Source organism: Protopterus annectens, chromosome 12.part0, assembly GCF_019279795.1.
Source record: "Protopterus annectens isolate FY-2018-M chromosome 12.part0, PAN1.0, whole genome shotgun sequence".
Taxonomy (NCBI): Eukaryota; Metazoa; Chordata; order Ceratodontiformes; family Protopteridae; genus Protopterus; species Protopterus annectens.
This window is the reverse complement of record NC_056746.1, coordinates 319,134,305-319,152,753: the sequence shown is the minus strand read 5'-3', so window position 1 is coordinate 319,152,753 and position 18,449 is coordinate 319,134,305. Positions and strand designations below refer to the sequence as shown.

Here is an 18,449-nt window from a genome sequence, read left to right as displayed (position 1 = left end):
GCATATGGAATGGTCTACATCAGCTGATCTTTAAGAGGTGAGCCTAAGCCACACTATAAAGTGAGCCTGCTTCCTCAGTTATAGTGTCACTGGAGTCAGTTATAGTGGGTTATCTCAAAGCCCAATGAGGAAGCAGTTACAGGAGTCTTTCCCCAGAGACTCTTTAACCCCAGAACAGACCAAAAGGAAGGAAGGACAGGAATGGGACAGGTAACAAAGGCAGTAGAAGGATTTAATATCTAAAAAGGCAGAATACAGCACCCTCTTAATTACCCTGTACAAAGCTTTTGACTCATCATCTAGAAGCAAGGCAGAAAGACATTATGATCTCAGAGACCTACACCCAACCAGAGATCACAAGTTGAACTACCCTGGGATACTTCACATTAGCTCAATGCCAGCGGCATGAGAAAAATAAGGGAGAGAGGAAATGGTTTGCTATCTTAGTTTCAGAAGGAAGAAGAGAGTTCATCCAAAACATGAAGTGATGATTGAAATGCAGACAGGTATCAGCTGATGATATAGCAACAATTGAGGTAGCAAATGCAGCATGCAGCACTAAGTCATAAGAAGCCCACAGTGGCCCCGGTGAGGGTGTCAAACTTTCAAAGTGTGAGCACCCATGAAGACAGATCCCACCAAATATCAAAATCATGTCCAGCATCCAGGCCATCCCCCATGGGACTACCTGACATGGAAGAACTATTCACCTTATGCTGCAGGGCCTTCATGGGGGTTACAGAAGCAGACCTGATTTCAAATTCAACCACTTGCCTTAAATGAGCTATTCAAGTGATGATTCTTTGAGAGATAAATAGGTAAAATCAGCTCTGGAAACTAATGGGAAAGGCTAGCACTAACAATAAATGATGCACCTACGTAGGATGCTAAAGATGAACCTTAAGCACTCCTTTCATTGTCATCAGATATGAAATGCAAGGTTTATCCTTCACTAGCTAAGGGACAATGGCTGCCTTGTAGGCAGACTTTGCAAAAGATGACTTGGATAATGTCTGGCTTCCTGACCCTTTACCTTCTCATTCTCTCACCAGCCCTACAAAGTCCACCCTCCACGGCAAACATCTTTTGTGGTATATGATGAGAGTTTTGATCTTCTTTCAGTCTCCTCATGATTGCTGATCTGAAGTGCTTAAGTGGTTTCATGCTGAGCTCCTCTGCCAGGCTGTATAATCAAACTGTGTGTGTACCGGTCCTGGTTTGCTACATGTTAAGTACAGGAACACTTTTCTGCACTTTAGGCACTGAATATAGGAACTTTTCATCAGTGAAACTTAGGAACTTTAAAAGCAAGAACTGGAAGTGTCATTCTAGATATCAAGCATGTGCTTGCAGAAGCCAAGTTCAACTTAAGAGCAAAGACTCCATGGAAATTACAGAACTTATATGGGGATATAAAAGAGGAAAATCCTACTCAGTACTGACAGTAATGCTCTTTAAAGACAGACATTTTCCAATTTACCTGATGATACTAAGACCTCTGATATTCAATATTTTCCACACTTTCTCTCATCACCTGCTTTTCCCCACTGTGAGCTAGAGGAGGGGATCTCCATAAGCTTAAGGCTGCAGGAAGACATGAAAATGATAGGAGTCACCTGGATGTAGTGGCAGGTATTAGAATGGAGCAGTTTTTTTTGGGTTTTACTTCATCTTCTCGCCTCAATCATATCATGCCATAACTACCAAGAACTTCATATGCTCCACATCAGACATCCATTGTTAAATGTTCAAACCTACACTGCATTATGTACAGACATGAAGCAGATCAGATGTCCCTCACAAGCAGCAGCAAGAGTTGGACTCTGGCTACTCAAACCTTCCTGCTCCTCTTCAAACTGCCAAAATTCCAAGGCTTGCTGTAGAACAGCTACCAATGGTAAAAACAATATTTGTCTTTCTCTGCAACATGGAGTTGAAAAAGGCTTCAACAGCAATGGAAATGGCTCCATGTCACTTCTTTGAAGTGGGGAAGAACAGATGGAAATTGAATGAAACAGGAGGCCCCAAAGTCCATTCAACTGCAATGCAACATTTATTTTACTTACTTTTTGGAGTGGATAAAGCCATAGCCTTCCAAAGGAATGGTCTGAGCCCACAGAAGCCCAGTTACAAATACAATTAATGCACCTTGGTGGGGTGTTAGAGAGCTAACTCCTTTGCAGTGACCTTATTGAAGGAACAGCCCTTCAGTCTACTGTCAGCTGTGAGGCATGCACTAACTTGAAGATGAAGAGCACAGATTCATTTCTGTTTGTGCTGCTTATAACTCAGTATTCAAAAATATGGAGACTTTGGTGAAAGAAAGGTAAGCTAGGAAAGGAAGGACTATGAACCACAACAACTGATTTGCTTCTACAGTAGGAGGAAACAGGGAGACCCTTGTTTTACAAAGACTCCCAAGAGAAGATACGATTGTGATGGAAAAGCAAAACATGTGGAAAAGGCTGCCACAATGCACCACTTCCAGAGAAAATGCAAAGACCATGATAACACGGAGTGCATGACTGTCAGGAACTCATCATTCATGTAAAACCACAGGGTAAAATACCCAGTTCACTATACTAACCACAGACGTCATACACTAATCAACAGGTCTCGTTTATTTGAAATAACCAGTGGTATTTTGGCTGGAGATCCAACAGATGCAAATACAAAGCCATGGAGGTTAAATAGGAAAGGATACTAAACAGCATATACAGACTACGACACTAGGATAATACCTACACAGAAAAGAATCTAGGGAGAAATTGTGCTAAACAGAACAATATGGAATGTCCAAATTTGACTATCCTCCCTAGGTCAAGTAATTAATATAATGAATCCATGTGAAAACCAGTTTAGCCAAACAGTGCCACATATTAACTGATTGTACGTAAGATTAATGTGTTCTTCCCCACTTGCGGGCTTGCCAACCACCAGCAACCCACCAGTTTTTCAAAGACAACATCAAGCAATTATCTAGGTTCAGCATAAGACATCAGGGGTCATATATCCAAGGTGGTAAAAAGGTTGGATGATTAGCTAATTTTCTCATCAAGATTACATCAGTGGTTCTTCTAAAATAAACCTACCTACCATAATCTAAAGTCAAATAAAAATTCCTATAAACTTGACATTTTTCATCAGGAGTAGCATGTGTTTATATCACCTCTACTTTATTAAATTTTTCCTTTCTTTATCCATTTTAATTATACATTTTACAGTGCTCAGAGGAAACATACTATAAAGGACAAATAGAAACAAAATTAGAACTCTGATAGTCACACCTCTGCAGAATCATACCTATGAACTGCTACTTGGGATTCAGCAACCCGGAACAGCCCTCCAGCCCCACTTCAAAAGAATCAAGGTGAAATACCTGCGTAGGCAGTCTGTAAGTGTGGTGGTTCCTGAAATGTGGCTTTCCCCGTTCACCACGCTGCCATCGCTCCCAGGGCTCAGGGGCCAGAACGGGGTGGAGGAGCCAGGCAGGTCTAAACTGATATCCCAGAAAGGGTCTATCGTCGTGGAAACACCACTGTAACAAAGAAAAAAGAATTATACGGAAGCTGAACAAAAAGGTTGATTATTACTATATAATGTTTACAGCAAATGCCATTCTTTTTTTCTCTTTGGGTATATAGCAACATGCAGATTAAAGATTTTACTTGTTAAAGAAATGCGCATCTATTAAAAAATACCAAAATAGAGAAAACTTTACAAGCATGTTTATTTTGCAATATGCTTTACTAAATGAAAAAAAAAGTTTTATTGGCAATAAAATACATTACTGAAGCAAATCAAAGACCAAATGAGCGATGGTGATTAATTTTCTGCAATATACATACCAAAAATATTAAATACATTTTGAAGATCAAAATCTCATTAAGGTTAATAAGCATCATGACTACAGCTGCTTTTCAACTTATTGTTTTAATTTTAACATTGTTTTAATTTTTCACAAAGCAATAAAACTTTTTATCCATTATTTAAAATACAAAAAAAGTCTGCCTGTAGTGATCATCTTAACAGCAGATGCCCAACATACATTCCCACCACGTGTTATCTGTTTTCTCCAGTTGTTAAACATTTGTGCTGCACATGATGACCTACACTAGTGCTATTAAGAGTTCAATTTATTTGAACAATCTCTCTTCATAGAGCAGACACTATGTCTGAATAAGAATTTAGCAGAAAATTTGAAATGCTTCCCACTATAAAGACAATGAGGTTAAGAAATGTTAAGAAGGACTTAAGAAATAAAACATATGACTGCTATGCAACGGCCCAGCAAAGTGACATGTAAAAGCAGTGCACAAGAGCAATTCACAGATTATTGTACAGTGTGAAGTGAAGTGTTACTATTACAGTATCTGACCAAAATGAAACACAACATTCAGATCAGGAGACATTCTACACAAATGGCACCACACATACAGCCATTCATTCATTCACTTTGAGAATCACTTTATCCTGCTCAGCAACATGGGCAAAGCAAAAGCCACACTCAAAGGTAACATACATTAGAAAAAAAACTATACTATAAAGGACAGCAGTCTGTCAAGGTAGATATGCACAGATATACAGTATACACACACACACACACACACACACACACACACACACACACACACACACACACAAAACAAGCACATCCATGGACAACTGTGGAGGATCACCACTTAATCTATATGCATGTGATTGGGATGGAGAAGGAAATTGGAACACATGATGAAAAACATATGGATGCAGGAATATATGCAGATTTTACAAAGACAGTATTCCAGCCAGGAAACAAAAATCAGTAGCCAAGCAGAGTGATGCAGCAGCATAAACTACTGAAACATTGTTACCTGCCAAATAGTAGCTTGCCCAAAAATTCAGCATACACGTTTCACAATGAGAACATTAAAAGCACCAACATGCACACTGGAGATACCACACATATATAAAACAGTGGAGCACCTGCCTTAACTACAGACAAGTGACCTGCGGAATTGAAACATCCTGGCCAAGGTGAATACACTGCTAACACTGCTCAGCTAGGTACACATCACTGTACCTACACTGAACATAGCAGTGTCTGTTGTAAAGCCCACAGTACAACTAGTGTCAATTTGCAGAGTCATGCAGGCTCATATTAACTCTACTGGCAATGGTACTCAAGTCATGTTGTCCCTAATTATCCTGCTACCCTGCTTGCAGCAAGTCTACTGCAAACCATGATCAGTCTGTTTCTCATAATAAGCCAGTATTATTTAAACTGGCTGTCCATACTACATCACCTTTAAACACAGAAAGGTCTGTGGCCCTTAAAGTCATTAACACTGCTCATTAACGCTTCAAATACGGCCCATACTACCAAAAGTGATCTGCCTGCTACCCATGTACCTCAGCAGCACTGTTTGGTACACGGACCAGTTTGCCTGTCACACAACAGAGCACCTTGGTACACAACTTAGGGGCATACTTGTCATGTTACAAGATCCAAGGCTATACATTCTGGAAACTTGAGTTAAGAGGAGAAGAACTTTAGCAGCTATGCACCACTTAGCAATAAGCCAAATTAGATTTACTAGACAAGACACTGGCAAAACAAGCACAAAAGATTCAGAGAACTGAGACTGAGAGATTCTGAGGAACATCTGGTGGACAAGTCCTATCTCAAAGAAGACTGTGCTCTAAATGAAGATAGGGAAGTGAAGTCCTAATGAAGTATGACCAAGATATAAATCACTGAGGTGACAGTAGTTTAAGGTCAATTTGTTGCACTTCTTAAAAACTAAAGAATAGTATCAAAATGATAACCATAAAATACATTTAAAAACATATACAAGCAAGTCAATGCGGTAGACTAATAACGTAAAGCTAAATTAAATGAAGTGGTGTTAAGGGACCTCAGAGTCATTGATGACAACAGGAAGGAGCTGTAGCTGGAGGGTAGTGAGGGCTTGGCACTGTGGTAACCCTTGGACCTACTGGCAGACACCAGTGGTGAAGAAAGCTGTAGATAAACTATCCAAACAGGAACAATGCACATTCTGTCCACATTATGGAAAGACTGGCTCTTCAGCCTTGTACAGTACTGTGAGAGTTTAACTCAGTCTGCAGTTGCACTTTGGACTTGGTGAAAGTCTTCAGATGGTGTGTTCTGTGAAATCTTGTGAGTCACCACATTGGACAGATAAGGCAAACTAGAAAAAGACAATGCAGAACATATACAAAACAGTCAAGGATTTCATGACTGATGGGGAAGAAGTATGGAGCAAGTACAAGAAAATGTGACAGGAATGGCACAAGAATCTATAAATGCCATCTGAAACAGATATCTCAAATATATCATACTAAGCAAGATTAACATACTCTGCTTCAAGAGTGATTCAATATCTGGAAGGCTGTAATGACACCATATGAAAAAGAATATTAAAAAATGATAATTCATTTGCTTGTCTTTCATACAGGGACACCAAAGGCATTCAAGGATTACTTCTGTATAATTATAGATCATTTAACTAGAGATATGTTCTCAGAGAAATCCACAATGCTGCCATTAAAACACAACTAGATTTATTCTGGAATAGTCAACGCAGTGAAAATAGCACTTTGTAAAGTGAAAATCATGGCTTATTATCTATAAACTATCACAGTTGCTAATGTCAGACTGCCCCTGTTCCTGGATTATCGGTTATACATCAAAGATTAGCAAGTGGAACTGCCATAGATAAGCGGAAACTAAATAAAATCATTCCACTTCTGAAAATAAATGCTTGAAAGTTACAGACCAGCAAGCATCCCTAGTCCTCTTGATAATGTTCTTAAAGCGGTACACAAACAAGCTGCCAATTATCTTAACAGAACATTTTGACTCGAGACACAGCTGCAGGGCAGGGCACAGCACCAATATTCACTGAACGCCTTCTTCGCATTGGGATAAAGACCAAAATATATGGCAGCTACTCTTCAGTTTTCAAAGGCATTTAGTACACTATACTACAGAGTGCTTAAGTCATGCCCTAAACTAGTTTACTAACTAGCTCTTTCACTGTGCACACACAAATGTCTGGCAAAGCATAATCAACACACCTTATGTGAAGGCTGTAGTACCACAAGGATGCATACTTGCTCCAACTATTTGCAATCAAAAACAAGATTTCTCAACATGAAGGAAGGCTTAACATTTATGAAATACACATATGACTCAACACTTCATCACAACACAGACCACATCAACATACTTATTAAAATCCTACACACTGGTTTACATATACCAGAACAGTGGCTGAAACAATGGAAGTTACTGTACGCCTGTAGTGTGACTATAACAATGCAACTATTAAATGATGTGAAAAAAATGACCAAAATTATGTATCTGGAGATCCAAAACTAAGGATAATGGAAATAACCGCTCACAAATAATTTGTGTTAATGACAACATTTGGTTAAGTTAGTAGACAGATGAAGTTATTCTGGCTTGACTTGTTTGGGGTGATGCTCTTCAATTAAACCTGCCACATGCCACAACCATCAAGCCCCTAACACCTACTGCTGACCCATTCATTCCTTTTAACTCACAGCATCATAAGCATCAGAAGAGGGACAGCAAGTGACTAGGATTTTAGTTGTTATCCAGTGGGAGATAGAAATGTACAAAAAAAAAGTCTCCTAACACCCCACTTTGCCAGAAAGTAAGATGTAATGCTCACTATATTGATTCCAATACAGGTGCATACATCAGCATATCTGCTATTCCAAGTAGAGTGCATGCTCATCCCTTGGCCAGTTCATGGACCAATATGTCCTAAGTTACAAAGGCTGCAATCTCAGGTTTCTCTTACACAGAGCTCTTGCAGGAGGACTCTAACACCCTCCCCATAAAATTTGTGGAGTGGTACTGGTCACTAACTCTCAACCCTCCCCAGATGGCTTTCCCAGTGTCCATGGCTCAAATTAAACCCAGTGCATCTGACCATAAACTAAGCTTCAAGAATAGTACAGTTGTGTTAGTTAGATACTTTAACAGTAGATGTTAGAGTTATGTTCACTGCTGCAGCGGATCTAACATCTGGAGACTTTGCCACAGAAGGCCTGATGTCTGGCCCAGTTTCCACAGCATAGCAGCCTTCTAACTCAAGGTCAGGTAGATGCCCTTACAGATGTCAGCATATCTGTATTATAATAAGGTATGCACATCCATGGTACTTTTGAGTATTTCTTACCCTAGCACCCTCCAGAAACTTGCGGCTGATCCAGAGCAGTATCTGCGCAGATGGTTAAGGCAAAAAGGATTGCCCCCATCTATTGCAGAATAAAAGATCCCACCTGGTTTCCTCTCCAGGTTCTAGGTCAATATGTATACATAGGATACCTTGTGGTGTTGATGGTCAAGAGGGAAGAGGGGTGACTATCTCTACCCCAGCCCCCTTGACATTCAAAGGATAAGAAGAGGAGGGATTGAAGGAGGTTGACACTACAGCAGTAATGAACACACCCAATATTCCTAACACAGATGCACTACATTCTTCATGTAGTTCACTGTTGCAGTAGTCTTCACATTTGGGAATGTTCCCAAAGCTCAGGGACTGATAAGCAACTGGACCCAAGGACGTGCTGGCTGAAGTAACCCTTGCAAGACGTCTTTAAAAATCCTGCTCTAGTTGTAGACAATCTCCAGACTAATTAGTGAGGATTATGGAGCTTCTTCTAAAACAGTCTCAGTGCTGACCCCCTCCCCCAAGGAAGGCAGTAGTTCTTGTTGTGGCTGTAAAAAAAGAGAGTGGGCCCTTACCAGCCATGGTACTGGTTTGCCATCTTAGTTGCAGAAACAAGAACACTGGACAACCATTTGCGAATGATCTATTTGGAGACAGACCCTCCCTCTCTACCATGAAAAAGGTATAAATAACCATCCAGGTAAAACCTAAATTGTCTATGCACATCTAGGGAATATGGAATTCTCTCCTTTCTATCCTAGTTGGTAGGAAATAACACTGGGAAGTGAATGGCATGATTCAAAGACTACTCTGTTACTACACTGGGCAAGGAAGATTTTTTTTTTTTGCACTGTTTGCATCTCCCTCCCCCCATTACCTCTTGACCAAGCGAACCATTCAATCCCTCATTACTAGGGCAAAAGTCAGCCAAGAGGGAGCCATCATTAATGTAGTCATCGTAGGTCGTTCAAGGTTTTTGCTTTTATAGCCTTAACTCCTTGCACACACTTGGCTAACTAGCAGAAGAGCAAAGTATGTCACCAGCAAGCAGCCCTCCTTCTTTGAAAATAGGGAGTGGATTCCCTGGTCCAGTACAGAAGACTCCCTTCCCTATTTGCTCCTTGAGTGCTGGTAACTCTGCTCTTCATCATTGTGAGAGGAAAGCAGGCAAAGTCCCTTTACTCCTCCTTCAACCTTCCTCTGACTCTCTCAGTGCTGAGGTTGTTAACCAAGCCCTGGTTATCTGGGTTACTGCCAGGGCGCCATTCCTCAGCACCACACAGCAATGCAGGTTTGAAAAAAGGGTTTGTGTGTAAAGTGATCCTGTCCCAGCAGAAGATTAGAAAAGGTTCACTGTACATGAGAGACTATGGTTCTGAAATCACCCTTGCCAAAATAACAGCCACTAAGAAGTCAGTTTTCTAGCTCAGGAACTTCAAGGATGCATCTGCAACTGGTTGAAAGCGTGGGTGTAATGCTAGCTTCTCAAGGATACAGCTGAGGTGCCATAGTGGAGTAGGGTCCTTCTTGGGGACCCTCAGGTGCTAGACCACTTTTAAGAATTGCTTTACTGGCAACAAGGAACACAGGGTGGAAAAGACTTGGTGCCCAAATTTGTCTTTTAGTTAGCTCAGCTCAAGATGACTGATGGTTTGGGAGCATGGAAGATGCCCAGAAGCTTTGGAAGCTGGCTAGCTGGTATATCCTATTCTCAGTATAATCCTATTAAGCTTTTATTACAGCATCAGTGTTCATAATGATAAACACATCTCTGCACATCACTGATTAGTGAGGGTCTGCCTATGACCTGTTCAGCTGGTTTGCAAGAGAGTGTTAATGAGAAGGGATGCAGGACACCCTTAGTGCCATTCCTGACTCCTGGGCCAGAGTTCACAATTCCACAGCCAACCTGCATAGGAGGTATGACAAGAATGTCCTCTGTTTGTTTATGTATTTTCTTCTAGGTACTTTGTCTCAGACTCCCTGGATCTGGAGACCCCCCTAAGAAGGTTCCCTTGCTGATATCAGAGGAGTCTGTTGTAACTATGTGTATGTCTGAGTCTAACCTGAAGGGGTCCATTAGCTGAGGTTTACCAATTCTACCCACCTTAAAAGCACTTTCTTGATAAAGGGCATGAGAGGAATGGGACACTGCAAGACTTCTGAGGTGCCAGTGAAGCTTCCTCATGTGTAATCTTTGTTAGAGGGACCATCAGGACTGAGAAGGTCAAATAATCCAGTGTCATGAGAAACTCTCAAAGTACTCTGGTCTTGCTAGGAAATAGATGTGAAATGAATATGCATGCACAGAATGTTTTCTCAAGGAAAGAAAGCCCTCTGGTAAATGGTGTCTAGATGAGCTCACAGGAACAAGATTTGTCTCACAGTTGGAAGTGGGAATTTGGAAGGTTCAAAGACCGTCCTACATTTGAAGGAAGTCAAAGTAAATTTAGTTCCCTTTGTGTCAAAGGGAAGGCAAGGGATTGAACTGGAAGTGGACACCCCCATTCTGATTCTTATGCAATGACTGTCTTTCCATGACTATGGGTATATGAAGGTAGGCATCTTTCAGATCAAGGTGACCATGAAGGCTTGAGGGAAGAGTAGAGGCAGAGCTTGTAAAGTAAGCTTCTTGAACTTTAATACTGTTAGAAACTTTATTAACCATGAAAGTTCTGATATGGACCTCAACAGTATGTCTTGCTCTTGGAACTATGAACAACTCTGAATAGAAGCTTATGCGTTATGGTTTAGTTTTATTTATTTATTTTATTTTTTTGGTAACTTCTCTTTTACACCCTGCAATAAATACTGCAACAAGGGTGAAACTAAAATGGTTTGGATACACAAGAATTCTGTCATTTCTAAAACTGAAGCCTGTATCCCTGACACTGATGTGCAAAACCTAACCCTACCCTTTGCTTGCCGATGGAGGGGAAAAGATGGGTTCAGAGAAGGAAAGGGCTGGAGAGGGAGAAGAAAGTCACGGATGCTACCTATCGAGGTCTCAGGACTGAGAGCACCCAGTTTTCACCTACCGATCAGATTGCTACTTTCTCATATCAGCCTTTGTCAGTTTACTTATTTTTCCTGTCTCTAGTGCAAAAGCCAACTCTCTGTAGGGTAGTTGTAACCACTAGGCACATAAGAATAAAACCATCATTTAATTGACTGCAGTGTCTTCCATTTTCCTCCATTTTCAAAAACTTGTTTTGCCAGAGGTTCAAAGGGTAGTACCTTCTCCAGAGATGTATTAATGAACTGTGCTTTGACATGATCTGACAGGTGCAATGTCCTCAAGCCAAGCAGGTCTCCTAAGGACTGACCCAGTGGTTGCCACCCTACATGATACATTCTGCCAACATGAGGGGTGAGGAGGCATAAATCTAACCTCTTATCTTTCAGAGCCTTATTTTTCAACTGAGATAGAACATTCTCTTGGTACTTCAACATATATGCAAGGCAGTTTAAGGTCCTGAAGGCCAGAGTAGCAAAAATATAAATTTTCTTCCTTCTTAAACTAATGCCACTGGAAAGCAAATTCTTAGCTGGAACACCATTATACCCCTTGTTGGCATCCAGGAACACCAAAGCGGGATCAGCAACAAGACGTTTGTACAAGTACTTGCAGAAATCTGAACCATACTGAAGCAGATGGGCCTCCTGGGAGTAGTGGATTGACAGTCAGGTTCCAAGGAAGTTTTGGTAAAGGCATCAATGACTGCAGTTATGGCTAAGAGCTTTGTCTCTGGTAGGCCCATAACTCCTCAGAATCCCATTTATACTGATTATTTATCCTATTAAAACTTTCATCAAATTAGACATCCTCCACTGAGGAAGCAGAAAATATGATGCCCTCCATATCTGTGTCACAGGCTCGAGTGTAAGGATATCTGGAAAACACATGCTACCTCATTCACCTCAGAGGAAGGTTTCTTTTTCCTTCTTTGAATAAGAACCTCTAATGTGGAAGGCTGTCATGAGGAATGATACAAGTTTCATAAGAGTAAGATAAGAGGAAAATCCTGGACCAGCTTCATCAGATGCTGAAAGGGGCCTGGGCAGGATGGATGACTGGAGGACCCACCCAGCTCATATTGTGGTAAGTTGGTAGGTGTCCAGTTTTTGGATTACTTGGCCTGAATTCTAGTAGTGGAAAGTGCATTGGGGGGCTTGGGAAATGGGTGGGTTGGACCTCTGTGTTGGTGCCACAGACATGCTTGTGGGCAAAGACCAAAGGAATACCAACCCTAACCTCAGCAATTATAAAATGGATATCAGAATCAGTGGCATGTGGGGAGAGGATCAGCAACCAATGATGGAATGGCTTTAGCTTAGCAAACTGTACCATCTGTGAGTGCACTGTTGCTTATAGATGGGAAATGACAGAAGCAGGTGTCAGAGTCAGAGCCTGCAAAAGCACCTAATTGCACTAAACAGAGGGGATAAATATGATACCAAGTTAAAGATAAAGGAGTTGTGGCAGCAACATTTATTAGATGCTATAAGATCATCTGCCATCAACGAGACCAGAAATATCAAGAACATTCTTAAATTAAGAAGATTAAAATGAATGACTTGGTTTTGTGTATACTCATCTGACTTCACCGTATCATCTGTTCTTGTCTAAACTGTTAAACCATGTTAAGTGGTAGTTTGGAAAAAGTTTAATTTTAATGCCGAGAACTGCTTGTAATGAACAATTTTGAAGGCAGTGCACTTTAACATGTTTTATTTATTGAATTCATATATAAAATTTAAATTGATTTTATTTATTTTATATATATATATATATATATATACACATTTAATAATTTTTATTAATCATTATAAAGAATAGTAATAACAATATAAAATTAAACAATTGGTGTACATATATGTTCATTAAATAATTTATTTATTCACATATTTAATACATATAAGTAAACTATTTATATACACTATTTTTAACATCAATTTTTACATATATTTTAATATATATTTTAATATTGTATATAACTCCATTATGATGCTGATAGATCATATAAATTGTTTAAGTATGTTTATATAAGGATATATTAGTTGTCCCATAGCACTAGTATATATTTATACACAAAATATAGATATCAGCGTAAAGATTCACATACTTTTGAATGTGACGACTTTCAATGAGACTTTTTAATAAAATAAAATATAGTAAAATAGTATTTTAATATGTACATATTATGATTTTTTACACTTTTTAGCTGCTATAAATATATATGTATTTTATTTCATGCTCTCCACTCTCTGTTATAGTATATGCACTTTAGATTTTTAAAGGCTTAATTATTTATAAGTGGAGCATATAGTATGTATTAACACCAGTCATTTGTTTTTAGATTTAATTTTACTTTATTTTTGGGGGAAGAGGCATGCTTAATTACTGTAGAGTCATGTGATTTTTTTCTTTAATGAATGAAGTTTAGTATAAAAGAAGTGAGGTCAACAGATACGTTTGTCTGATGAAGTTTAATAGATATTAAACGAAAGCGCTTATTTGTGGATTAACAGAGGAACTTTTTATTATTTTAAATTATATCTCAGTGTTTAAACAAAGTACTTGTTCTTCTTTCCTTGTGGTTCTTCACTTGCTGTCCGTAAATGGGTTATGTTTTATTTATTTACTTAACATTTGTTACCTGGATAGGTGGGCTGATCCAAGGACACTTTTCAGCCGTGAACTGGGCCACACAAGCAAATACAAATATATAAAACAGAAACATACAGAAATCCATTGTTTTAAACACATCCTCCTATACATAAAGCAGTATAGGAGCCCTTAATAGAAATCAGGCTAGTTTGTATATTGTGAAAGTAAACTCAAAAAGTAAGACAATATTTCCAGAGTGAAACAATAACAATGCAAAATAAAAGTGTTTCAGTCCCTGTGTATGCTGATGTTGGCAAAATACAGTTCCTGCTGAGATCTATTTGTTCAATAATCTCTTAACTAATTTGTTCCATTATGGTAGGAGAAAAGAACAGTTATACAGTTTATCAGCCTGCCAGCATTATTACAGTAGCACAATATACTTAAATGCACTAGACGCACACGGTAAAAGAAAACCTTGTTTTTATGCTTTGTAATATGGCAGAAATATTAGTTTAGCATTTTGTTATGAAATACCAGCTGACCAATCATCTTTTGAGGCTATTTGTGTGCCCCTTAAACACACACACACAATATATTTCCACCTTACTTTTTCTTGTCCTATGCAAGCTGAATGAACACAGCAAAGGCAGCATTTGATGTGCTAAACAACTGCCTACCACTACTGATCACCTTCCAATTCACCCATGCAGTCTGCTAGATATTTTTCCAAGTGGGATGGGTAAAAATATCTGTGTATTAGCCTATGTTCAGTGTTCTGAGCAAATAATATTCAGACCAGCTGTGACAATTGGTGGGGGATTTCATTAGACCATTCTCCCACAGGAAAAAAAAAGTACAGTTTTGTACCTACCATAAATGTAGATGTTCGAAGATCCACATTGCTGCAGTCCTTACACTTGGGTAGTCCGCTGTCCTCGGTCGGCCCGACTATCAAAGTATAAGGCTGACGTCGGTCAAGGCGCATTTGACTGACATCAGGACGTCAGGGTACAAATGCGCATGACCGACGTCATATCCTCAGTCTTTTCTTGCCCCAGATGTCAGAAGACCCTAGAAATAAAGGTCAAAACCAAAAGACAGCAAACCAACAACCAACCATCCTAGAACTAATAATATGTACAATATATACAATATACACCCTATTAACAACCCAACCCACACAACCGCCTCCAAGAGGGGAAGGAGGGAGGAGTAAATTGGACTGCAGCAATGTGGATCTTGAACATCTACATTTATGGTAGGTACAAAACTGTACTATGTTCTTCATCTCACATTGCTGCAGTCCTTACACTTGGGTAGAATCCCAAAGCAGAGGTAAGGGTGGATGGCTAAACTATAAGGAAGCAGGAGCTGCCAAAATGCCCTGCAAAACAGCAGTGGCAAAACCAGCCCTGGATTTAGAGTAAAGTGGAAGGTGATAATGCCTAGAGAAAGTATGCACTGAACTCCAAGTAGCTGCCTCCAAAATATCCTTAGTTGCCACCCCTCAAAAAGCTGTCGAGTGGCAGTAGCCCTAGTGGAATGAGGCCTAATCCCAGCTGGAATTTCCTTGCCATGATGGGAATAACAGAAAGCAATGCAAAACCCAATCCACTTAGAAATAGTTTGTTTTGACACAGGCTTGCCCTGAGAACTCAAAGCAAAAGAAACAAATAACTGCTGAGACTGCCTGAACCCCTTAGTTCTGTCCAAATAATATCGCAACTGCCTGTGTACATCTAAAGTGTGCAAAATCTTCTCCCCTTTATTTTGGGGATTTGCATAAAAAGTAGGCAAATGAATAGTTTGGTTTAAAGCCACACTAGAAACCACTTTAGGCATAAAGGAAGGATTAGTGCGTAAAGATACCCTATCCTTATGGAAAATTAAGAAAGGCTCAACCGCCATAAGGGCCTGTAACTCAGAAACCCTTCTTGCAGAGGTAATAGCCAACAAAAAAGCAGTCTTCCATGATAAAAACTTTAACTCAGCAGTAGCTGCAGGCTCAAAAGGTTGTAGAGTGAGTTTCTCCAACACAAAATTGAGATCCCAAGCAGGCGTAGGAGCTCTTCGTGGGGGTCTTCTATTCTTTGCCCCTCTAAGAAATTGCTTGAACAAAGGATGAGAAAACAATGGTGGGTCACAATCATAGTGAGCTGAAATTGCTGCAGCATGAACCTTAATAGAAGAGAAGGACAAACCTTTGTCCAGTAACTCAGTAAGAAATTGAAGAGCCACACATAAATTAGGCTCGGAAATATCAAAATCCTTTGCTGCACTCCAAAATAAAAATCTCTTCCATTTATCTGCGTACACTTTCCTTGTACTAGGCCTTCTAGCTTCCAAAATAACATTCAAAACTTGCTGTGGAAGTGGAGGCTCACTACGGTTCAAAACAGAATATGCCAGGCTGTTAGGTGCAGAGAGTGAAGCTTGACATTGAGCAAATGACTGTCCACCTGAGACAACAGGTGTGGAATCGAAGGTAAAGGCCATGGAGGCTTCCGTACCAGGCTTCTCAGTAATGGGTACCAATGCTGTCGAGGCCAATCTGGAGCTATCAAAATCATCCTTGGCTTGTCTTGTCTGGCCTTCAGTAGTACCTTTGGGAGGAGAGGCAGAGGTGGAAAGGCATACACATGAAGATTGCTCCAATTGAAAGAAAGAGCATCCACTTTCCAAGCTGTGGGATGAAACCTTTTTGTGCAAAACTTTGGCAGCTGGTGGTTCAGTGGAGAAGCGAACAGATCTATGTCTGGAGTTCCTCATGACACTGTCAATTTCTGAAATACATGAGGATCCAATTTCCACTCGTGGGGATCCATAATTTGTCTGCTCAACACATCTGCTAAGGAGTTCTGTGCTCCTGGCAGAAACCTTGCCTGAAGATTTAGCTGTAAACTGAGAGCAGTCTCCCACAAAATCATTGCTTGCCTGCAGAGGGGATAAGAATGTGTTCCGCCTTGCTTGTTGATGTACCACATGACAGTTGTGTTGTCTGTTAGAATCAACACCTGCCCTGGAAGAAGTAAATCCTTGAAAGCTATTAATGCAAACTGGACTGCTAACATCTCTTTCAAGTTGATATGTAGATGCTGTAGTCTGGCAGGCCACTTGTCTTGTATCCACTTTCCATTCAGATGAGCTCCCCAAGCTATGTCTGAGGCATCTGTCGTTAGAATCTGACTCGCCTCTGGCCGGGTCACAGAGAGTCCCTTGTTTAGGTGACATTCCTGAGCCCACCACAAAAATTCCTTTTGAATGCAAGGTATTATTTGAATGACAGTGTCCAAATCCTGGCAGTGCTGTGTCCATACATTTTTGAGATACCATTGCAGCTTCCTCATATGCAGTTTGGCATTGGGAAGCACCAGAATACAAGATGCCATGAACCCCAAAGGCTTGAAGGACTGTCCTTGCAGTCAGCCTGGACAGATGAGACAACTGATGAAAGTAAAGGGAAAGATTCTTTTGTTTGTCCGGGGTCAAAAAGGCCATCTGGGATGCTGTATTCAGTCTCACACCCAGAAAGCACATGTCCTGAGAGGGTACTAGACTGGACTTTATTTCGTTCACAGAATACCCCAGGCATCTTAGCACTGCTATCACATAGTGTAAATGATGAAGAAGTTCGTCCTTTCCTTGAGCCAGAATCAGGCAATCGTCCAAGTAAGGATAAATCTGTATTCCTTTTAACCTGAGGAAAGCTATCACTGGAGCCAGAACTTTCGTGAACACTCTGGGCGCAGTAGATAAGCCAAAGGGCAATGCAGAGAACTGATAATGAGAATTCCCAGCTCGAAAACGCAGATACTTCCTGCAACTCAGTCTGATAGGAACATGAAGATAAGCCTCCTTGAGATCTAAAGTTACCATCCAATGATCTTTGCCCAGCAGAGGTAAAAGCTGCTGTAACGTCAACATTTTGAACTTGGGAATGTCCAGATAAGTGTTGAGGATAGATAGGTCCAAAATTGGTCTCCACGTGTTCCCTTTCTTTGGTACTAGGAACAGGCGAGAATAAAATCCTAGGCCCACCACTGGCATAGGGACTGGCTGAATGGCCCCTATTTGGAGTAACAGAGAAATTTGCTTGTGAGCCTCTATTCTTTGTGGAGGAGGAACGTCTGGCATGCCCTTGAAAGGAGGCAAGGTATGGAAATAAAACCTGTAACCGTGGTGTATGATATCCAATACCCATCTGTCTTGGGCAATTAAACTCCAATTTTCTTTGAAAAGTGCCAACCGTCCTCCCAAAGGTGCTGCCAGACGAGAAGGCTCTGGCAGCTAAAAAGGTAGGTCATTGGGTCTGTTTACGAAAGGACTGACCCCTGCCCTCACCCGAAGACTGTGCAGGAGAACTCCCTGTCCTAGGCCTGAAAGAGCCCTGAGCTCTGCCCCTACCACGTCTAGCTCTACCCCTAGACTGGGAATCATAAGAAGGATACGTCCACCCTTTAGCAGGCCAATTTCTATGAAACTTTGGAGGCTGAACCTGCAAAAAATCTTTAACAGTCTGCATAGACTTAGCCTTGTCTTCCATTTTCTTTAAAACAGACTCAACAGGAGAACCAAACAACACATCAGATTGTAAAGGAGCATCTAAAATCCTTGTTTTAACATGG

The 18,449-nt window shown here is 40.4% G+C and overlaps 1 protein-coding gene across 4 annotated transcripts in view; it reads right to left on the bottom strand.

Annotated features, from left to right (window-relative positions):
- The window catches only part of LOC122816538 (ubiquitin carboxyl-terminal hydrolase 22-A), a 2,071,246-nt gene that overhangs the window by 397,949 nt on the left and 1,654,848 nt on the right, over positions 1 to 18,449 (bottom strand). For all 4 annotated transcript variants that reach the window (XM_044089386.1, XM_044089387.1, XM_044089389.1 and 1 more), the window contains one exon: positions 3,380 to 3,538. In XM_044089386.1, the coding sequence (XP_043945321.1) occupies positions 3,380 to 3,538 (159 nt within the window). The remainder of the gene's footprint in view (positions 1 to 3,379; positions 3,539 to 18,449) is intronic.